At 37.1% G+C, this 24,678-nt stretch overlaps 1 protein-coding gene across 2 annotated transcripts in view; it reads right to left on the bottom strand.

Annotated features, from left to right (window-relative positions):
* Positions 1-253: 253 nt before the first annotated feature.
* The window catches only part of LMBRD2 (LMBR1 domain containing 2), a 45,694-nt gene continuing 21,269 nt past the window's right edge, over positions 254-24,678 (bottom strand). For both annotated transcript variants that reach the window (XM_055791544.1, XM_055791543.1), the window contains 14 exons: positions 24,219-24,386; positions 23,142-23,352; positions 18,534-18,608; positions 18,075-18,188; positions 17,296-17,479; positions 16,300-16,481; positions 15,403-15,536; positions 15,096-15,201; positions 14,251-14,348; positions 12,378-12,481; positions 11,150-11,196; positions 9,319-9,421; positions 8,129-8,258; positions 254-6,304 (listed from right to left, as the gene is read on the bottom strand). In XM_055791544.1, coding sequence (XP_055647519.1) covers positions 6,244-6,304; positions 8,129-8,258; positions 9,319-9,421; positions 11,150-11,196; positions 12,378-12,481; positions 14,251-14,348; positions 15,096-15,201; positions 15,403-15,536; positions 16,300-16,481; positions 17,296-17,479; positions 18,075-18,188; positions 18,534-18,608; positions 23,142-23,352; positions 24,219-24,386 — 1,717 coding nt within the window. In that variant the 3' untranslated portion in view covers positions 254-6,243. The remainder of the gene's footprint in view (positions 6,305-8,128; positions 8,259-9,318; positions 9,422-11,149; positions 11,197-12,377; positions 12,482-14,250; positions 14,349-15,095; positions 15,202-15,402; positions 15,537-16,299; positions 16,482-17,295; positions 17,480-18,074; positions 18,189-18,533; positions 18,609-23,141; positions 23,353-24,218; positions 24,387-24,678) is intronic.

The raw sequence follows: 24,678 nt of genomic DNA, 5'->3' as shown, positions 1-24,678 counted from the left end.
CAGTAAAGGTACTGGCCCCACGTGTGGGTCCAAGTCTCATCCCTGGACTCTTGACAATGACATGTGCAGGTCTGCAAGCTTCTTCTCAATTTTGGTTTTTAAAGATGATGCAAAAAGGTGACCAAAACAAGGCTGGACTGTCTTCTAAAACTTAATTTCTACCTGGAAATAAGAAATAGATCAAATTTCTCTAAAAGATCACTAACAAAAACACTTCAGAGAGGTATGAATATCTAAAATACACCAGGAAAAATGCAGTGCAGAAATTATTTATTTCATGCCAGCTTAACTCTTTGACTAGATATTTTAACACACATTTCAAAAATATATCCAGTACAATAATTTAGAACACTACAGAGAAAAATTTGTAACTCAGTGAATTTCAAAACAAGGTATTATGCATACATACTTGTATCATAAGGCAAAAGAAGATAGTCTATCCATAAGCAGCACTCCTACAGCCTATCTTGATATTACACTGGACAATGAAGATCTTCTATTACTAAACCTATACTTAGAAATTAATTCCCTTATCTTCCAGTACCTCTATAGAAATAGAAGGTATTTCTATAGAAATTAATAAATTCCTACAGTGATAGCTAAGCTATCACTCTGGAACTATTATAATTCACAGGAATATGTCAAATATAACATTAACCTGAAGAAACAACTGAAGTTGCATATTATTATTGCCTGCCAATTACAACTAAAACACAGGCACACACAAAAGCATGCTGAAGAATACATACATTCCAGTGCACTTTAATAGAAACCAAGAACAAACCTGACTGGGCTCACCATATGAATGAAACAAGACACCAAATACAATGCAATGTGAACAATGACAGCAATTAATGCATTAGAAAGGGATCTATTTCAAAGTGCTTTTTTTGCTAGGAATGCCGAGTTTCTGTTAACGTAATCAAATGGTGTAGGAGTGTCTCAGCTTCAGGCTAGACTACTTCATTAGAGGCACAGCTAGTATTAGAGAACTGCTGCGAAGCAGTACGTGTTCCTGCAGAGCCCATTAGGGAAAAGGAATGTAAGAGTTTCAGAAAGTGTACAAGGTTCACAAGTTAAGTTGCTCTGAAAAAACGAACCATTTTCTGAATTTTAAAGAAAAATTAAAAGCTAGGAGACTATATATATCTACACACCCTAAGTAGTGTTTTTGTTAATAATTAATATGCTTACATTTGTCTCTAATGGATATATCTGATTTCTTTAAGAAGCCTTTTCATAAAAAGCTTTCCTTCATAAAGTAATCTCTTATTTAGTATTGTAAAAGCCTCTCAGATTGCAAGTAATTACAGCAATAATTAAAATTGGAACAAAATACTGTATTTTTCACATAACATTTAGAGTATTTCAAGATAAATTTAATAAAATACAAATTACCATAAGTACAGAAAATCAGAGCAATCACTTTTTTAATACTTTCTATGTAAAAATCATTGTCATGGTTATGTTTCAAAATAGTAAGAATAAATTTTGAAAAGATCGCAGCTTTCCACCATCCCCATTAACACTGTTAATGACTATTTTACAAGTGCTTGTTTGCAAGATAAAGGCAAATTAAGTCTCATGATTTTCAGTAGTGTGAGTTACAGTAGTATGATGTTTGCTTCTTAACGTGTTGTTGTACCTAAATAAAAAAATACATCATAGTTTGCCCAAAGTGTCACTGTTAGCACAGACCAGAAGTTGCATATCTTTTACTTTCCCTCATAAAAATACTCTCACTTCACTGCCAAGAGATGCACCTTTCTTAAGCAGAGTGCAGAGGACTCACTCACAATATAAGTATCAGAATATGTATATTTTTAAATGCCTGAAAAAACAGACCTACAGATTTAGTAGGAGTAGTAAGTTTGACCAGACCTTTTGCTATCCATACTTTTTAAGAAATCTAACACTGACACACTGTTAAAGTAGCTACTGTTTTCACTCCCACTTTTCGAAGTTCATTACAACTTGCATGGATTCTTTTCACTGGTTTGAACCTCTGACATGAAGATATTCAAACATTTCTACTTAACTGGGGTGGGGTTTTTTGCGTTTTTGGGGGATTTTTTTGGTGTTCACAGATGAAGAGGAAATTGTGGAAATTATGATGAAATGGAAGTATACCTTAACTGCTCAGTAATTCAGAAAGCGACATAAAAACGAAATACATTAATTGTCATTCTTTAGCTGCAAATAAATATGACTAAATAGTGACAGAATAAATACACCAACATTCAGTTCCCAAAAGCACAATTTGCAAGACAGTTATATTATATATCACCTAATATGGAGCATCAAATATGATGCAAGAACACCATTAGCCTATGGTACAGTCACTGCTTAAACATACCAAAGCTAGTTTTAACTTTTTTTACTGTAGTACTGTTAGGACTAGAGCAATAGTAGCAAAGAACTCATCAAGAGTTGCCGCAATCTGGCTGGGAATCATCACGGAATCATAAAATGGTTTGGGTTGGAAGGGACTTTTAAAGATCACCTAGTCCAACACCCTGCAATCAGCAGGGACATCTTCAACTAGATCAGGTTGCTTAGAGCCCAATCCAATCTGACCTTGAACGTTTCCAGTTCGGAGTGGGGTAAATCCTTAGGTACATAGCCCTCACACAAGTTCAGCATTACTTGTACTAGCAGTAACCAAACTAATTTAAAACTAGCTCAAGCACACAGTAAATGCTGTGCAGGCATATCCCTTATTTCCGCTATGTGCTTTTATAGCTGTCCTCCCTATTTCTTTGTTGAAAGTATTCCAGATTTAGTCAGATGAACTTGTAACTGGTGTTCAAAACACACTTTAAATTACTTGTCCTACAAATTGCACATAAATAGGGCAAGAGTATCTGCTGGTCAGCAATGAACACTATGGATGAAATCTGACTTCACTTATCAACTTCTTACTTCAAACACCCAGCGTTCAGTGAGCATGAGACACCAGGGATCTCCAAGTACAATCCAGAGGAGAATTCTTGAGATCTTCAGAGCTCAAAAAGCAACCATTGGTTACTCCACTACTCCACTGCAACATTAAAAAAAAGGTCAGTGGATTCCCACCTCACTGAGCTCAGAATTTCTATATTGGCAACTGATAGCCCACTGCCATTTATTTATTTAGCCAAGTCCTCAAATTGTTCTATCTCAATGAAAACTGCGCAGAGAGCTTACACCAGGGACTAGTTACTTTGGTATATAAAATCCTGAAAGTCCTATTTGCAGCCACTCCACTAATTTTCTGAGAGGAGAAAAAACAGGCCCCGACAAGGTTCCAACTCTGAAGCCAGCAAGGGCTAGGTAAGGGTACTTCACATGCATTCAGAAAAACAAACATTCCTTCTGCGACTTTTCTATTAGCACTGAATTTAGATCCCTTTGTAGTGACATTTCAAGAGTTAAATAAAGAAATTGAACCTTATTTCATCCGAAACTTTTTACAAATTAAATGAGATACAAATTTTAAAAATAGAAGTATCAAGTCTAAGAACATTCATGTGGATGCATATGCAAGAACACATACAACCCCTTTCATGTAAGGCTGAATTCAGGATAGCATTTCTAAGTAGATTTAAAATGAATAGGTGCCAACATAAAGTTGCTAAAGAACAACCCCAACAAAAAGAGTCTCATTTTCTCAAATTCCAGTCCCTGAAACAGCCGTAAAATTCTGGTCAAGCTTTTACAAAATATAAAATACCCAAATTAAAAAAAGCGTCCTCTCACAGGTAACCTGGACACTGCGTAAGCCTGAATACATGAGGGCATGGCTGTTGATCAGTGTATTCACCTAAGAACAGAACTGACAATTATCTTATGTCTGCCGATTTATTAATATAATTATTTCTATACAAATAGAGTATTTTTTCTCCTTCATAGCAACAATTCAGTGTTTTCAAACAGGCTGATTAATATATTACAAATACCACTACTGTTAGAACACATGATGTACTAAATCATAGGAGGTAGTTAGATCCCCATTAACAATTACTTCAGAAAACAAAGACTATTTTTAAAAATTACTAAAACACCTCATTCATGAAAATTTACTTTTCAGAAGAACTCATTCCTAGCTGTGTTAAGGGATGTCTGTTTTTTAAGCACAATAAAGAATTTATGATAGAAACATGTTCTCTGTCAGTTTTCAATGTAACTTTGCAATAAGCACATAAGAAACCTCCCAAGTGGTAAAGATTTAAGACAAACTGCAATAAAGCAACAATTTAAATTAACCAAATTTCCAAAGATATCATGAATTTGACCACATCTTTTACCTTATGATTACATTTGAAAATTCATTCCACTAACTACAGTTTAAAAATATATCTACACCAATGAAATTAATGTGAAGCTTTTTTACACTGTTAATAATTGGCATTTTTGAATGGCATTCAAATGAATAAGCATTATTCTTCTTGCAACGACTTACTGCAAAATACAGGCACCTTAAAAACAGATACATAATGCAACCAGGGCATCTGGGACATTAAAAGTGTTTACCATTATCTAGTCATGCTATGTATTTCCCTTCTTTTAATGAAATACTTTGCAATTTGAAGCCGTGCTTGAGGTGTGTGCAAATTATAATGTTTCAGCATTTAACTCAATTTTCACATTATATTCTTTTGCAGTTACAAAAACACTAGTGTGCCAAGATTTTCAACAGTTACAACTGTAAAAATCTTAAGCAGATGTCTTATCTTCGATAATGTATTCTTGCTATTGCACATATGCTCATATGACAGTGAAACTCTGATTCATATTCAGTTTCAACTATTTACACATGCTAAGATCATTTATCTGCATACAATGAAAAAGAAATGGCCTTTCTTGACCAATTGCTTGCTTTCTTGCTCCAAAATTTATGCCAAAAATTCACAGAATCATAGAATACCAAGTTGGAAGGGACCTCAAGAATCATCTGGTCCAACCTTTGTTGACAAAAGCACAGAATCACAGAATGGTTAGGTTTGGAAGGGACCTCTGGAGATCATCTAGTCCAACTCTCTGCTAAAGCAGATTCACCTAGAGCAGGTTGCACAGAATTGAACGCAGGGTTGTTTTGAATGTCTCCAGAGAAAGAGACTCCACACCCTCTCAGGGCAGCCTGTTCCAAGGCTCTGTCACCCTCAAAGAAAAGAAGTTCCTCCTCAGATTCAGATGGAACTTCCTGTGATGCAGTTTGTGCCCATTGCCCCTTGTCCTGTTGCTGGGCACCACTGAGAAGAGCCTGGCCCCCTCCTCTTGACACTCATCCTCAAGATATTGTATGCATTGCTAAGATCCCCTCTCAGTCTTCTCTTCTCCAGGCTACACAGGCTCAGCGCTCTCAGCCTTTCCTCATAAGGGAGATGCTCCAGTCCTCTAATCGTCTTCATAGCCCTCCACTGGACCCTTTCCAGTAGTTCCCCGTTTCTCTTGAACTGGGGACCTCAATGTTAAAAACATCCTGTGTTGTAGAATCAACCACTTCAGTGGGGAGATTATTCCAATGGCTGATTGTTCTCACTGTGAAAAATTTTCCTCTTATGTCCAATCAGAATCTCCCAGGAGCAACCTGTACCCATTACCCGTTGTCTTTTCCATGTGACGTGACTCCTTGTAAAAAGGGAGTCTCCATCTTCTTTTTAGCCACCCTTAAACACTGGAACATGTATTTTATGATTTAACGGAAAACAGCCTGCCATTCAATCTTTCTGCTTATACAGGGTCTGATTCAAAGACCACTGAAACCAAAAGAAGCCTTTATTTAATTCAGTAGGTTTTGGACTAGGCATAAAGTTCAAATAGAAAAAATATAGAAAGTGTTTACTACAGTAATTGATATAACTGCACTTTGGATGCATTAAGATGCTCTCACAGCATTTGTAAAATACAAAAAAATTCCATCCAAAATATCCCCTTCCTAAAACTCACAAAGTTACAGTTCAAGTTGAGCCCTAGGTGTATTGATGAAGTTTATCTTCTACTAACTTAAGTAATAGTCTTCTCCTTTTGGTCATAACAAAAAAGCCCACACTGACGCACAACAATATCTACAACAGAAGAAGCACATTCTTGTCGTAAGTAGTGAAAGTTACCATACAGGTGCATTTCCAAAACAGTTGCTCCTTCATATTCTTTTTTTAAACAAAAATGGTCTTTTCTGGTTCAGCGATATATCATAAGTACACTATTTACCAAACAATGAATAGGAAATAGATATCCACCAAATCTTCAGCTTTGAGGAATTTAGACATCATCAAATATTTTGCTTCGAGACATTGACAGGTATCTTCCACCAGGCTGGTACCTGCAGAATCAATTTTAAACATGAAAAAGTATCACAGGAAATAAAAAAATGAAGACTTATGAAATCATATAATTCTCACTGCACTTTTACTCCTTAATAAATTACAGATTTTGAAGTTCTACTGAGTTCCTGTTTCCATGAAAAATTGATAGACAGTGATCAAATCTCATGTGACCAAGAAAAACAGTGATACAAATACTGGGAGTCTTAAAGAACTTTGCTTCCTGATACAAAGGAAAAGAGTTGAATGCTTTTGTTGAACAGAATGTTTTTCTCCCCACCTCCCCCCCCTTATTTTGAACAAAACAAAACAAAACCAAATGGGCAAACAACAGCATCCTAAAGTAGTTTGGGTGATTAAAAGAACATCTCATTCAGTATTCCAAAAAGAAATAGTATCAAAGAAAATTAAAAAAATGGCTGCATAATTAGTGGGAACAAAGAAGCTTCACAAATTGTTGGTCAAATGTATTTTAAAAGCATTTTTAAAGGACAAATAAGTTTCAGTGCAAACACAGTGTACCCCCTCTGTGCAGTACTTAACAAAACCTAAACAGACACAAAGCCAGAACATAGCGTCCCTAGTGCCCTTACTGTACTAAAACGCCTGCAACTATTGCAGGAGCTAGAGTTTTGAAAATCAATGTTACTCAAGCTATTTCTAAGTGAACTGAAAGTTCATATGCAATTATTCTTGATTTATTACCTCTGTGAAATGAAATGTAGGTTACTAGAGGAAATCTGAACTAAGCTCTGTGGCTTCAGATTTTCCTTTTAAAGAAAAAAGTTCAGAAAGTTTCACTCTGCAAAGTTACATCGGTGCTAGAAGACTTCAGACACTGTACTTGAAAAGTATTTACTCCAAAAGAATTATATATGCATACTGCTATTTTTGTGGACTACTACCCCTTCCACACTGTGAAGTCGTCAATAGCTGACAGAACTGCTAGGCTAGTTACTCTTTAAACTCTTGTGCTTAAAAAGAACCAACTTCTGAAACAAATCAATCTGTAAAACCTGGCAGTGTCACTTAACAGCATTTTTCGCATACTTCTGAACTGTTCCCATTATAGATATAAGTCAACTGAAACAATTTATGATTTTTTTATTGGATTTTTTATGATAGTTTCAGATGAAAAATAATGTAAACTGTACCTTTTTGTCAGGGAATTGAAAGTTATTTCTATTAAAAGCTTCACCTCATAACTACTTAGATAAAAAAAGCACCCATTAAATGCATTACTTGTTTCTTCAATATAAGCAGAGTTTAGCAGTCACATAAGATACGCTATTTCACAACTAAGTAAATCTGGAGTTGCAGTCACACAGAATTACAGATTTCTCTATCATGGACAGAGCTACACTGTGCAGGACTGGGACTTTTTGTTCAATGAATTCAGTTTTTAATTTACTCCAGTAGTTCCAAGATTTGATTCCAGGTGTATTCCTGCAACTACTGGTCCTGTAATACTCTGTTTTCTCTGTTGCAGCCCTTTATGATGGTTTTTATACAGGGAAATCAACTAAGATTTCTAAAGTAGGTAATTCTCCAGTTTTCTGGGTTTATACGTAGTATTTTTCAGATTACACCGACATATGAATTTATATTCAACTCAAATCTTACCCAAACATTTCTAAAAAAACTGAAAACCCTTCAGGTTTCAACTGGTTTTAAAACAGAAAAGGAGAAGGAAGAAAGGAAAAGAGTTATGTGACACGATACATTTTTTTTAAAAAGTCTATTAATATGAAACCATCTGATACAGCTGTTGTAAGCCAGAAGACAGTATCATTTAATTGCAAATAACACAGAAGACTCCTCACCTTCCCGAGTCCGATTCAAGAGGGTCATCATTAATTGACTCAGCATTAAAATCCAAAGGCTCTGCATCCTGGAGGAGTTCTATTCTATCCCTTTCAGTCTTACCATTTGATCGGGTATACTTTGATAGTGCTGAATAGGTAAAAGGAAGGAAAGACATTGATTTAGTCTATGAATGCCTTGGAGTGTGTAAAGACATCAAACTTAAAAGACCAGAATCATAACTTGCTACTATCTCATCCAAAATAGAAGTGCAAGGATTTAGAGGAGATTCAATATTAAACCAAATCTGGCTACATGCTTGGATATGTAGTATTCCATTTTTGTATCTCCATTGCAATGCAACTAAAATTTTTCTTTTGCCCCTCAAATAGGATGAGGTCTAATTTGCAAAGAATAACAAAAAACCCCAAAACAAACAACAACAAAAAATAATTTATATGCAAACTTTACTACTAAATCTACCAATCATCCATTCATCTTCCCAACTTCCCACTTTAACTAAAGCTAGCTGGAGGTTTTTTGGTTTTGTTTTGTGTTTTTGTTGGTTTGTTTTTTTTTAAAGAGGCAATGCCATGACTTAATGCAATACAGTTGTTTTGCAGTTCACTCTGCAACCTTCAGTAGGCCAGACCTACAGCTTGTTTTGGTGCTGGAATGCTACACGTTCTTATGGTTAATGTTAAAATATAATTTCATACAATTTCAGTTATTCTACCAGTTATTCAATTCTGAAAAATTGGGTTTCTGAGTTTGTGATATGTTATTTGCTTTACATTTGTTGGTTGTCTATCCAGTTATTCCATTATTTCAGTCTGAGGGAGTTCATTTGCAATTAGAAGAGGTATATTTTAAGATTTTAAACTCTCAACTTCAAGACACAACCTATATAACATCTCTTTCCTGACAACTGCTACTCTAATTGCAGTAATTACATGTCCCATAAGAAGACCAAGTAATTGAGACTAGTCAGAATCTCCAACCTCAACTAGCTGAAGTGCTGAAGATGGGAAAAAACACAGCACTCTTTTCAGGTGTCTTTAATGGGCAAGGTGGCACTGTGCCACAGAAGGGCACATCATCTAAGACAAAAAGGAGCACTTTTGAAGCTACTCACATAGCAAGTATTGTGGAGACAAGATATTAAAAAAACAAAACAAAACCAACTCCCCTCAAAACCCACAAAGCTTACGTCTATTGGTATTGGTCTCTGAGAAGCTGGATTCTTTTTGGTCTGTGTGCACAACTCTGTTTCTAGTGGAATCGTCTCTATTTCCATACCGCTCCTTCCATTCCTGGAAAAATTACAAAAAAAAACCAACCATAAGCTGTGAAGAAAATGCATATGTCGAATGAACAAATATTTCAGAACCACAATTTAGAGCTCATTGGTCAGTAGCATCAGACTATGAAAGCAATACTTTGAAAATGTTCCTGTTCAGTATCTTGACACAGGAAGAACTTTTGTTTTGTTTTAAAATCAAGATTTTAAATCCCTTTTTTTTTTAATCAAAATTTAAAACCCCTTCACTAAACCACTAACTCTGTTCTTTAGAAAAAAGACTGGCAGAAAACCAACTATATATTAAATCTGCACTCAAAGCGACTGCTCCAAGGTGAGAACGCTGCTTTTCTTGATTTCTACTTCCACCTAGCGGTAGAATGGAAAAATAACCAGATGCAGAGAGCACCAAAAAGCACTTGGACATTCCATGTTTACTAAACTTGTTCTGTTGTCTTTCAATTCCATCATGTTTTAGTACGTTAACATTTTCTAACTTCACATCTCAACATAAACTTTTCCCTATTGCTCCAATAACTTTAATATGCTTCAGATTCATATCTACACCTCAGATTACGGACTGGTAGGAACTGGTATGCTCAAAGTTACTGTGCTAATTTATGCCATATGTTACAAGTTTAAGCTGTAGAAGGATCAAACCTTTAGTCATGATCCAGTAAAATGTAACACTGAAAAGCCCCAAGAGTGTCAAGAACAAATGCGCAAACTGCAAGAATAGGTAACATCTCAAATAGTTGTTGAACTGCTGTTGAACTGAAATTGCTGCTTAATGTCAGATCATTTCAGTGTACACTAAATGCATCATGCATTTGCTACTATTTTGTTTCACAAAACACTCGAAATAAAATGTTCTAAAATTCTGAGATAAGGGGTAGAGAGTTACAAGAAAGATCTATGCAGTAGTGGCTGTCATGTGAAATTACACTATCCCCGAGCTTGAAAAGCAAAGAGGTTTTAGTTCCGGTATTATCTTGCTTTTCTGCAGATACTGGCTTTTGCTTCCTTTAGTCAGCTTGGTTTTTTGCACACAACCTTTTGATTTCTCTCTTTGATTGTGACTTTCTATACTAAATTCCAAATGTTATAAATTAATGAAAAACTAAAGCCATAGTTAACTGAAGCTGCTCAAAATGAATCTGCCTGAATTACTTTTTATTCAGATAACTGCCTTCATAAATCTTTCAATTCAGTATGCACTCAAAGCACAATTTGAATCAAAGATCTCTGTTCCTCAGTGGTAACAGTATTAATTCTGCCTTAAATGTAAATCTCTCGTCTCAAAAAAATAAATGGGTAGGTTTGGGAGAGGCATATACAGTCCCCATTTCAGTGAATATGACACTGCAAATGCAGTTATTACCAGCACAGCAGCATCAACGTAAGAGCCTGATAATAAACCATTTCAGATTATTCTGCACCCTAGAAAGCTGGACCCTTTTTAATACTCATTACACCTACTGGCATACACTATTATCACAGCACACTGAGTAACAAAAGTGTCCAAGTAGTGTGACCACAAGCACCCTCTTATCCTTTAAAATTAGAACAGAAATTATGTTTTTTCCTGTCAGCCAAGACTATTCCACAAGTTTAAACTGATTCCATCAATTAATGGGGACTTACTTTTTTGTTAAATATAGCACACAATTAAATAGCAATGGCAAATCCTATCAGATATTGTAGTATATTAATATTACAATTAGCTACAACAATCTCATACCCTTCTTCTGTTTTCACCTTCTTCCTGCCTTTGTCGTTTCCTTTTCTCTATAGATAAAAAACAATTGTGTGAGCTCCATACAAGAAAAATCATTACCAGTATTTTTTTTTCAACAATGAAAAACTTAAGTTAACTAGTAAAGATACTTATTGAAATAGATGGCTCAAATAAATAAAACCAAAAGATAATGCTGTTTGTCTATCATTATGGAGTTTTCCATTAAAATAAACTCATAATGATGATAGCTTGAGTCAAGGCTGAACATCTAGGTATCAGGTGGCAAAGCAAAAAAAAACCTCTTAGAAATACTTGGAAAAAGCATGACACTAAGAAGAAACTTGAGCATTACTCAACCAAAATCTTGCTGAAGTTCTGTGACGCCCAAAGTATAAGCCAAATAGTGTGTGTCAAAATCTGCTACTGAGCTGCAAGTGTAACATCACAGTATCGAAGAAATAGTAACCTCTTGTTGAAGAGAATGAGAGACATTCCTCTTTCTCCAAATAAGAAACACTACTACTCTAAGTAAATCTAGCTTTTGTTTTTCATAAACTATGAAAGGAGACTTGAAGTGTTCCATAATACAGCATTGTATCCAGAGATTTTTATTTCTAAATATTTACTTAAGAACCCTGACAGCTTTCAACAAATTTTATGAAACATTTTCAATAAAAACATTATAAAAACCCCAAAGTTCTCCAAAACAATAGATAATTGCAGCTCTACAGAACATGCTTTCTGTGATAAAACATAGTTGAAACAGTAAAAAAATCCTAAAGGAAATGACAGAATTTGGCCAGCTCAGTCAACACACCTACACAAAGAAAGATTAAAATGGATACAGACAATTGATGATACAGACAATTTAAGTCCTAACTGTCCTTTATGACAGATTACAAAAAATCTGCTCAGGTATTATTAGATTAGTAATGACCTCAAAGGAGCACCACTTCAATGAACTGTAAAATATTTAGAAACATCTAAAATTCAGATACTGGATGAGTAAAACTGATACTTCATTTAAGATGTCAATGAAGTCCAGCGCTGTTTGTACAGCAACTACAAGGCTGTAAGTCTATTGCACTTTGTGCAGTAGACTGCCTCAGTACAGTTGTCAAAACATTGACAAGCTATATGCCTTTTTTTTGTGTGTGCAACATTTCAGACAAGTTTAATGCAACAACATATTATATTCTGTAGGAAGACTAGGATAAAGGATGTAACTTACCTCTTCTGATTAGTTCTTTTCCTTCATCAATCAAATCAGAAGTCATTTCACTATCCCCCATGAACTGCTGGAATCCCAAAAGATTCAAACAACGAGTTCCTAAACTGGTAAAAGCAGGACAAGCAATTCAATCCCTTTGTTAATTTACAATGACTAGTTAAAATATATTACAATGCAAAATGTAGAACAAATTATTTAGAAATGTATGAGCAATTCAAGTTAAAAAATCAATACTAAAGAGAAGACAGATTATTATGCTGAGAAATCAGGAAATTCAGAACAGTGACATGGTCCTAAATCCAACTGGAAGTGCTCGAATAATCCTATTCAAATTGAGCACTAAAACTGTTTATAGTCTGAGAGTAGTGTAAATGACTTAAGACAATTGCTCGAAATGTTCTTAGATACAATAGAATTTATACGTATGATATCTCACTGGCTCTTCTTTGCCGGAAGACAATTACTATAAAAATTCTGCCTATTATTATTTCTGTGGTTTTGAAACAGTAAACACAAGAAAGCCACCTTCATCTCAGGTTTCACTCAGGAGAAATGTCTGGCATCCTCTTTAAGCTGTACGGATGCTGGCTGCCATTTCAGATACCCATTAGGCAGCAGTCAGATAATAAACTTGCTCCATCTTTTTTAAGTCCTGGAACTAGATAGCATGGAACCACTTTCACCTTTTCAACGTCATACCAGGCAACACAAAACTGCTGGGTTTGTTATTGTTTTCCTCTCTCCAAAGTACAGCATCACTATCATGTTCAAAGTTGGCTTCATTGTATATTGATGCTGAGATGTTTTATTCCTATACTAATCTGAACTTTAAGACTGCTGGATCAAACAAGGGAGACAGCTTCCCTTGATAGATTTTAATTAAACATCCAGTTTTGCATCTATCTGATTTATTAGAGGGCATTAAAGTTAATGTAAAAGAACTTCCTCTCCTTTAGTTTCTTTTCTTCCTTTTCAGTACGGCATTAAAGACTCAGGATCATCATGGATGAGAATTCACACCAACTATTTTCTTGTCATTGCCTTTCCTGTTCAGTGGTGGGGTTCTTTTGTCCCCACCACGAGTTTTGTCACCCAAGCTAAAGGTAAGCAGGGAAAACCTAGGCCTGGATCCTTGTTGCCTCACTATCTATGGATGTACGCAGAGTATTAATGGACATTCGAGGCATTTAACTAATTCTACATGACTCAAAACACATACATTGCTTCTGATTGAATGGTGATGCAAAATTGACGAAGTGCACATAACATAAATGTAGCCAAGCAAGGTCAGACCAAAATATCTCTTACAGTGGTCAAAAGCAGATTTTTTGAAATGTAAGGATAAAGCACGCACGTTAACAGTATTTTCTGCAGTTACCCTTCCAGCCTTCAACAAATTGTGGCTTAGGGAAACAAGATTAACACACTATACTTCTGAACTGAAGTCTGGTGATGGATCAGAAATTTGTTATGAGTCTGTCAGAAAGTTCACTACCTGAAGTTTCTACTAATGCTTCTTAGTTTATTAGAAAACCTTGCTGAAAACATAGCTTCCTCACAGTAATTTTTATCTCAAAAGCAGAATCTAAATATTCATGGCCTCCAAAGTTTGAACAGATCAGACCTCAAAATCTAGGAATGAAGTTTAATAGGGAAAAACAACCTCACAATTCAGTTATGTGTTCATACAATTGGTAACCTTTAAATGTACACATTTCACATATATAAACAGCAATTTATTGCTTTATTTTTTGCAGTTATTAATATGTCACAACTCAACTGCTGGAAAAGGAGAAGTGAACCTCTTCCTGATTGCTGAAACTAGTACTATTAATGTAAAGAAATGTGGAGGTTCTATCTGGTAAATACTTACCTAAAGTATGTGGCAATACAGAGAATGACAACAAGCATTGGGTAATATATATAGAATCCATCTGCAATGAAGGACAGGACTCTCATGGATCCCATTATCTGAAAGAAAAAAATCCACATGGAGAAACTAATCAGCTATATTCTACATATATCCATAAAGGTTATGTCATTTCACCATTTTCAGTCCACAACACACAAACACACAATCCTTTACAGTTACTGAAACACAGGTAAATATTATCATCCAGATCTAATTCAGACAGTTGACCCAGAATAACCAGATACAGAGGCTGCCTCTAACAGTGTATCAGCTCATAGGTTTCTAAGATGCTAGATGTTGCTGTCTCACCTAATCCAGAGCCAGTTCAAATCTGGTGGATCTTTTCATCTGCTGTGAAAGGAGTCTCTGGACAATACTAAGAATCTACTTGCTAGCAACAAACATGTAAGATGTAACTTGCTATCCTACAGAAACTGGTTTTTCAGTAAAACCAAACTCACTAGTTTTCAGTGGCAAGTTAGATTTGCTCCCAAACTATAAAGATGTTCCATATGCTAAACCCAGTGGAAACCAAAGCTATTAGGAAGTGAAGAACAACCTGAACTTTTGAGGATAATACTTTACTTTCTTCGGATAAAGAGACCAAAACAGAAAAAATAGAGCTATTGATGCCTCCTGGCAAACATTAACAAACTCCTGGTCTGTAAATAAATAAGTATTTCTACTTTGTTTAATACTAGCGAAAAGACTTGAGTATCTAAATCTTTCTGTAAGAAGCGTTTAAAAATATTTTGCCTATTGTCCAAACAATGTAGAAGGCTCAAACCCACATTTCCTGTACTTACAGATGTATAAGCAGTTGGCTGAGTGTTTTTGTGAGATATTGTTGCATCCATATGGGTCAAGCCCAAAAAGTTCAAGCATAGTGGTGGAGTAAGACGGCAAAATAACCTGCACAAATGCGAGAGGCAACAGCATTTCAATTTCTTGCACTAAGAAATCATAACTGGATGTACCACAGAATAATGACGTACAGCTCAGTAAGATTTATACTAATACATTTATAAAAGAAATAATATAAATGAAAGTTTCATGGACATTTTCAATTGAATATTTGACACAAAATCTGCAAAATATATGCCATATACTCACATGCCACTGAAAAGGAGACTGTACGCATCTGTCTGATGATGTGAAGCTAAGTAGTAATAGTTAAATACACGAATTCTGAAGACAGTAGAGTAAACACAGATACTTAGGAAAAAGATGGTAAGAAAACAGGCCATCTGGGGGAAAAAAGAAGTTGTTTAAATGTGGAACTCTGCTAAAGGTTTAATGCATTCAGCACAATCTGTGCATGCAACAAGTTGACTGTAGTCTGACTTTTCATTTTGAGATGGCCCAGTAACACCAGCTCTGAGAAGAGTTTCAGGTTTTTTGACTAATTTGAGAATGATATTTGTAACATTCTGCACTTCATGTAAGTTAACACAATCAACTCTAGGAACATTTACTCCTTGTAAGTAAATGAAATTGCTGTAATTGCCTTGATAATTACTATGACTAATTCAACATTTCTTCCCACACAAAATGATAAAAACAAGTGTTTTCAATTCAACCTATTTTGTTAGTATACAGGAATTTTTCAGGTCAGTTCCTTTACTGATAGATTTGTGCACACATATGCTATAGCCACGCCTGTGACTGGATTTTTGGTCAGCAACAAATTCCTGTTTAGGAAAGAGAGGTCACACACATGGCTGATTAGACACAATCTAATTAAACACCCAAACTAACGTTTCACAAATTACTCAACACATGATATTCAGCCCAACCGCATCACACCTTCACCCCATATTGGTAGTGTTCTAAGAAGTGGCAAAATGCAGATTCCCTCCACTGAAACAAAATTTGGCATTACAGATTTTAGAGACCTTCTGAAAGTTGACAGATTATTTAGAGACTTGTTTTTAAATCAATCTGGTCTACTATTGTTGTAATAACAATCTATCTGAAAAGATTTCTGTTGAGTGATTACCTCAAACTTACCTCTATGTATATATAATTATATGTCTTTTCTGCCAGCTGTATGAAAACTGCAAATAGCGATAAAACCGGTTTTGTGCTGAAAAATGTACACTCTGACCATACAACAATTACAGAGAACGTGGCCAGAACAACTGCAAGCACCCTGTAAAACCATGGTCGTAGAAGACATTCCCAGTACCACTCTGGAAAAAAGACAGACACATCCAGAACGGGTTAATAAAATATCACACAACCGAAAATGGAACTCACTCACAATAACTGTTATGAACTTCCCACATGCACACTCTTAAAATCAAGGCTGGGATCTGTGGGATCACACACTCAGTTTCAGGGTTTTTCCAATGCCTAGAGATCTGGCTCAGCCCTAAGGAATCATGCACAACTGAGGAAAACAGAGTAAGATCTGGGAGGCACATTTTGTAAACATTTGGGCGTGTGGGGCGTGTAGAACAGAACTCTTCACTTTTGGCCCAAATACTCTAGGTAATGCACTTCCTGTTTGTTCATCTGTTACTTCCTCAGACACAAAGCTTAGGCTGTATACTATGAATTATAAGTTAAAACATGATTAGAAGACACCTTCTGAAAAGATGAAAAAGCAGCAGCCACATCTTCTAATGTTTGGTAACATGTCATGTAGGAAACATGAGAGTCCTTTCCTCTTTGCTTTACTGGAAGAGCAGTGCCACCTCAATAATATCCTGCAAATGTAGAAGGTGGCCAAGATCCAGTAATTTAGTTGCTGTATTTCTTTCTTCTAAGGCTGCGAAGTTTGCTATTGCTATTACAGCATGTAACCACTATTAAACTTCTAAAAAACATAAAGCTTTTGGTCAAGACCATGAATCAGTAACGGAGGACTATTCCATTACATAAATGCATTAAGATGAATGTTTGCTTCCCTCTACTGTAACTGAACTTTTTATATAGAACAATCAGTTCTTCTTACAAAGCAGCACCAGTTACTCCTTTCACAATGTGCATGACAGCACTTACCAACTGTTGGTGTATAGAAATACTGAATAATTTTGTTCTCTGGTTCCTGGGAATGAAAGGTATGAACAAACTGTCGAGTTGCACTGGTTTCATTTTTTGCCACATCTTCTAGGTAAAATGCTTGTTCTAAAAGAATTTGCCACTGGACTTGTGTACGACGATGTCTCTGCACTGAATAGATTACCTACAATAAATTCCAAGAAATTATGGTTACAACATGCTTGTTTCAAGAAACAAGAAAAAAAGCCTTGCAATATCCCTTAAAGATGTCTGCATTACAGAACTGAGAAGATTAATTCTATATACTCACAAAAGCAGGAAGTTAATTCTCTAAAAATATAAATCATAAGAAGACTACATACTTGACTACTGAGTTTTGCCGGTTTTTTATCACAGCCTATCTATAGCAGTTAACAGCCTACTTTTTCTACAATACCATTTTCTTTTCGTCTTAGTGAATATCAAGCTTTAACTACAATTTCTTTTTCAGAATGCACTATCAATCAATCATTTCAAAGCTTACTCACAGACAGTTAAAACGCTGTCAAGATATAACACAACATCAACACTTCTTATACATCCAGAAATTTAATCTGGACATCACTTGGAATATTAAACTTCTACATTTTCTTTTGCTGAGAAAACCTTCTGTTAAGTAGCTATCCCAAAATCCACTATACTTACCAATTCAGGTAAAGTGCACTGAAAACCTTTGTTTGACTAGCATTTATTCTCACTACATTAGCATAAGTGAGGCATTCTCTCATTCATTAATATACCTGCTTGTGAAGTTTGACCAAACTTTTTTCACTTGGATAACTGTTCTGTCTTTCATCAAAATCTTCATAATCATCCATGTTTCTACCCATTCTTTCCTGGTATTCAGTAGGACACTGGAAGGAAAAGGTAAGACTAAATGGAAGCTGAAGGAGTAGCAAGTGGTCTTTGTTAATTCTCTGTAAATGTTTGGGGCACTTCATGCAACTGAAAACTCACTCTAAGCATAGCTTTTGCCATTTCTAAAATATTATGTATGTTAAAATACAGCAGATAATTACATAAATCATAAGAAAGCATTACACAAAGGACTTCCTCTCAAAGCCTGGTCAGGAACCCACAAGATGCCAATCAGAGGTTTTATGTTAAGGGGAAAAGAAAAAAATATACAAGTATTCAGCAGGTGCAGGAAGCACCCCCTCCCAATTGAATAATATGGTTGAAGATAGGCAATTTATTACCTTTTTCAGTATTGTATCAACACATTTTCTCAATGGGTGGTTATACTTGATACTCTCACTTACTTTACGGACCTCCTGTGAGGAAAAAGAATGATTGTTACATTATGTTAAATAGAACAAGAGATTTTACAAAGTCTGATAAGAGTTCCAGCCCTCCCAACGGAAGAGATAAGTATCAGAGCTTAAAAACAATAGACATTCATAAAACCCACAACTTTACCAGACAAATAATAAAAAATATTTGAAGGACTATTCATAAAGAACATCTACGTGTTTTTTAAAAAAAGCACAAGTCTGTGTGCAAACATTACTCTGTGAATGTATGGAGGCTTGGTTTCTATGCATGAATGCTGAAAACAGAAAAAAAATTCTTGTTTGTTATAGGCAAAAAGAACTACTTTCATTCTTATCTGGTGTAGTTCCTTTTTTTTTTTTTTTTTTCTTTGAGCAGCTTCAGGAATATCATTTTACACTACTTCAGTTTGTATCTTCCCCACATTTGCATCTGCACATACCTCACTTCTGAGACCATCTGGTATTTAAAAGTAATAAAAAGATGCTACCTAACAGCTAGGTAAGTTGTGTCAGAAGTGGCTTCAGAGTTTAATAGGCTTACTGAGAACTAGACTTTATTTTTCATCCTACTGGCAATCCAGAGTAATCTTTTCACACTGTTTTGTTGTTACAACCAGCACTTTAAAAACAACTATGAGTTCCAGAGAGTGTGGAGGACAGAAATAATTGCAAAGGCTTAAAAATCCTGTCAAATAGGATCACTGGGCATACAGAAGGACTTTATCTGTTTAGTCTGACAAAGCACAAAAATCCTAAGCCTACACAAGAGCATGTCCTTCCTTTTCACTGGTTAAGTTGCACTTCCAGTGCCACTGTTTCATCTTTGATCCTGTTTGTATTAGTCTGTAGCTGCCTTGCTCTCCAGAAACAAGAGCGTGCCAACAGACACTCTTCCTTTCAGAGTGAGGAATTCCGTTACTTTTTGTCATTGGTTCATAGGAGCATCTTCTAAGCAGCTGAAGGTTGTGCAGTACAAGGGAACTCTTGTGAAGTAGTTCACTGATCTCTGGAGAACATTCTTTATGGGTTGTGAATCTCAAGTTCACTGATCTCAGGAGAGAACATTCTTGACGGGTTCTGGAATTTCAGGCAGCTGATGCTAGGGAGCCATGTGCTAATAGCAAGAAGCCTGTCTAAATGAAGTGAAGAAACAGAACAATAGGTAAGGAGCTCACCTTTCTTTGAGCTAACCACCAGGTTCATAGGCAAACGCTGGCCAGCCCCACAGGAAGGCAGGGCTTTACAGCCTGCAGTAATGTATTTTAAGGTTTGATTCTGGGAGTGCGGGTCCCTGCCCTGTTAAGCAGGACTTAGCTCACGGGAAGAGCTCCTCTCAGGCACTGCATTTCTCACCCGGTGGACTTTTTTCCCATTTAAGCTACCTCTGCGGAGAGCTAGTTTTTAAGACCTTCTGTCTAGAAGTTTTGAACTGTAATTTTGAAGATGCGTGCACGTTATTTCAAAACAACTCTTACCTGTTATCAGTTGCAGTCTGGTGAAAATTAGGCCTTTCATTTTGTATTTCAACATTAAAATAAAAACCATGGTCAGAACCGTGCTCCTGTAGCAGACACTACAGAGCACGAGGCACCTTGGGCCCTAGTGACCCGCAACAGCAGGATTCCACCGCAGCCTCCACCCTCCTGCGTCACATCCAGGACCAGACCAGAAGCTTTAGCAGCTGCAGACACGCACAAGCAAGGTCCGCACGGACGAACTGCACTGGATGAGAAGCTTTGGTGCCAAGGTTATTCTTTCTTCTGTTTTAGCAGTAAGAGGAAAAGGTGCAGCCGAAAATGGACCTGTAATGCAAATCAACTTCTGGCTTCAGGGCTGGTGCTGTCGTGAGGGTTTGGGCTTCTGTGACAATGGGACATTCCTTGACTATAGCCTGTTAGAGAGGAACGGGATCCACCTGTGTAGAAGAAGCAAGGGAATCTGTGGCAGTAGGCTGGCCAGCTTGGTGGGGCTGGCTTTAACCTGAAGGACTGGTGGGCATGGGTCCAAAGTGGCAGTGCTCACGCCGTCACACCCAGCTGGGGAATAAGCCAGGCCAACCAGAGCAGCAATGTATGTTCCTTAGCAGCCTCCCAAGAGCAGAACCAGGCGGCCAACGGCTTCAACTGCCAGTCTCTTTTCAGTAGTGCCCAGTGACACAGGACACGGGCAATGGGCACAAATGGCAACACAGGAGGTTCCGTCTGAATCTGGGGAGAATATTCTCTACTTGGAGGGTGACAAGAGCCCTGGAACAGGCTGCCCAGAGAGGCTGTCGAGTCTCCCTCTCCGGAGTCATTCAAAACATGCCTGCGTGTGATTCTGTGCAACCTACTGTAGGTGAGGCCGCTGTAGCAGTTTGCTTTGATAAGGCAAAGCAGCTTGTGTCTTGGAAAATGAGTTTAGCTGTAGGTGTCAATTCCCTTTCTATTTTATCATATTCAGTACTTTTTTATAATCTTTTTGGAACTTTGCTCATCGTAGTAACTAAGTGCAGCATCTTGCACAAAAGCTTTACACCTTCTGTTCTGAGAGCAGCAATATATGTTCTTTAGGCGGATCCTTTTGCACCCCTCCCGGGACACCTGCATGCTAAATTACCTCTTGGAAACATCAGTACACCAACACATGTAGAATGGGGAATAAACTGGAAGAACTAGAGTTCTGTGTGCGGTCACAGGGTCATGATCTCATTGCAGTTACAGAGGCATGGCGGAATAGCTCAGATCAAGTAAAATTTCTTCACTGAAAAGGTCGTCACCATTGGAACAGGCTGCCCAGGGAGGTGGTAGAATCACCACCCCTGAAAGTGTTTAAAAACCATGTATCTTTGGTGGTTAGGGACATGGTTCAGTGGTGGACTTGACAGTCCTGGGTTAAGGGTTGGACTTGATCTTAAAGGTCTTTTCCAACCTAAATGGTTCTATGTTCCTATGACTGATACACTATCATAGATGCCTGTGCACTTTTTAGGAAAGACAGGCTAGCAAGGAGAGGTGGTGGTGTTGTCTTTATGTGAGGGAGCAACTGGAACGTATCAAGCTCTCCCTAGGGGTAGATGCAGAACAACTTGAGAGGTTACATTAAGGAGCAGGCCAACACAGGTGATGCTGTTCTGTGTGTTTGCTACAGGCCACCCGATCAGGAAGAGGAAGTCGGTGAGGCCTTCTACAGACAACTGGAGCCTCATGGTCACAGGCCCTGGTTCTCATGGGGGACTTCAGCTCCCTGGTATCCACTGGAAAGACAACGCAGCTAGGCTTATGTGGTCCAGGAAGTTCCTCCAGAGCACTGATTATAACTTTTTGACACAGGTGGTGGAGAAGCCAACGAGGCGAGGTGTGCTTCTGCACCTTGTGCTAACACACACAGAAGGACTGGCTGGGGATGTGAAGGCTGGGGTCAGCCTCAGCTGCAGTGATGGTGGAGTTCAGTATCCTGAATGGAAGAAGGATGTTGTCTACCTTGACCCCGGCAAAGCTTCTGACACTGCCGCCTCCCATAATATCTTCATATAAGCTCCAGAAGTGTGGGTTAGATGAGCAGACAACCTGCTCTAGGTGAAACTGTTTTAGCAGGGGGTTGGACTGTGTCCTGTCACTGGACATCAGGGAGAAGAGATCAGCACCTGATTCTCCAGGCATCTGGAAAATACTCTGAATAATTTCCTTTAAAATTTGGTCAGCCCCGATATGGTCAGGCAGTCGGACTAGATCATTGTAGTTCTCTTCCAGCTGAAACATTCTATTCTATTCCAGTGAACGAAGTTTTTGTTGCTCATTTTCCAATAAGTTCTGCAGTTATGTCCCACTTAGATGTTTCTAGCAATTTCTTCAAAATGGTATTACTGAAGAATGAAAGTTCTACTATTATGTTGACATATCACAGAAGTCCCACCCTACCCTACAACTCTTCAGAAGAAGTATTATTTCCAAGCCATGGTATCAGAGCAGTAGAATACTCAATAGGTATTCAACACGTTGCATTTCATTCTGTTCTTGAACTACAGTAGAGCCTACTGCTTACTTACAAATAGCAATAAACAGTCTCAAAATAAACTCTTAGAAAAAACCAATGATCTATATATTCTGTTCTCAAAAGGCATACAGCATGGTCCCACAAAACCAACTTGGAAACTCTTGTCAAGATTCCAGAAATATACTGGCAGCAGAGCATAAAAACAAGCATACACAAGTTGCATGAACACCAGTAAAACATATGTACAATGTATTTTCAAGTTCACTCTGGAATGTTATTCATTAATGACCAATATTACTATAAAAGGGTCAATAAAATAATAAAATCAACAAATTATGGCTATCAAATTAACAAGTTCTTCACATCAGGGACTATATCTCTTTTAATTTTTACACAGGATCAAGTATCATCAAGGAGCACACTATAGTGATTTTCTTAATTTACTGGTATTTCACGTAAGTTCTTTATGTTTTCTTGCCACAAGTGCCCAATACCAGAAAATTCCGAGATGATTAACAGAAGCCTTCACTTATTTCACAGTGGAAGCTAGTTACTTACCTCCATAATGTCCTCTAAATTCTCTTCTGCGTCTGCTTTTTCAGTCATCAGTTTGGCAGCTTTGAAATAGGTCTTCATGAGTAGATAACCCCTCTTGGCGCCATTCCAGTGAGAACGGGGTATTTCCACCAAACCATAACCCAAAAGCAATACAAGAAGAAAGAGACCCCATGTGTTTGCAGCAGCTATCCCAATGGTCTGAAGTTGGTTCCTAAGGGGAGGGGGGAGGGGGGGGGGGAGGGAGGAAAACAAAAAAAAAGAAAAAACAAACAGCATACTCCTACCCCACCTGCAAGAAAGTGACCTTGAAGTATCTATGCTCAATATGGCTTTCAAGTTCACAGCAACAGACTTAGTATAATCTGTAATTCTCACCTAGGGCCAGTCTGTTACTTGCCCATACCTAAAGCTGCCATGATTTTTCTTTATCTGTTTTTGCCCCTTCTGGAAGGAAGGAAAAAAAAAAAAAAAAAAAAAAGTTTGTTCTCGAAGGAGTATGTTCCTTTAGGAAACAACATGCACTTAGCAAGCTTACCGGAAGCGTGGTCATAACACCATAATGACAGTCACTGTAAGAAACAGCCTGAGAACCCAGGATTTATATTCAGAAGTGGAAGTCAAAATCAACTAGGCATTACATGAGTGTGGAAGACCATCAGCAATGTTATAAATACCAATTATTTTAACCCACCTTATTGCCTTTGAATAGAACCTACAGTAGACAGAAGCACTACACCATAAATGCTCACAGAGACATTCTGGAAAATGTTGTTCTGAAAACACTCAGAAAGTTTCTGCATGAATTGCAAATGCATTTGTAGGGAATAAAAAAAAAACCCCACTGCAAATATAAGAAGATTCCTCTGCCATACATATACAAATTTGTCTACTAGTTTTCTGATTTTTATTGCGTAGTCAAAAAATACCTTTCCATAAAAGTCAGCAAAACTTTCCAAATATCTAGCAAAAAACAGACCAACTAAAATTGTTTTTTTAAAAAAGACCCATTTCATCTGCAAAAAAGACACGTGACAATTTCTTAAGAACTCATGTAAGTGCTTCCAATATTATTCTTACCATTGTAAATTGAAGTTTGGGTTTACAGCCACATATATCAAAAATGCTCCAAAAATCAGCAAGTAAGTGCCATAATAGATTGCATTCTCAATCAACGCAGTTTTAATCTTTCCAGTAATGGAGAATCCTCCTGATCTAGCATATGACTGCATGAAAGGTAAGAGAATCCTAGGAGGAAAGCAAAGAAAACCAAACCACATCAGCCAACAAACAAAGTAAGAGAGATTGAGACAAGAGTGTTTAAGCTAAAGACTCCTAAGCTTCTAATAAATTAGCTAGTTATATGTTTTTATTCTAGATGTGCTGGTCTGATGCCAAACCTTAAACACGCTGCAGATAAAAACATTACAGTTAGCTTTACTATGAAAAATCTGTGTTAACTGGGAAGTCACTACCAACCCTGATATTCCTGACTGAGCTACAAAAATAATTATTTGATGATAGGTTGATCAGAAGCCAC

The sequence above is a fragment of the Falco peregrinus genome, chromosome Z (assembly GCF_023634155.1).
Source record: "Falco peregrinus isolate bFalPer1 chromosome Z, bFalPer1.pri, whole genome shotgun sequence".
NCBI lineage: Eukaryota > Metazoa > Chordata > Aves > Falconiformes > Falconidae > Falco > Falco peregrinus.
This window is presented reverse-complemented; position numbering and strand designations above follow the sequence as displayed.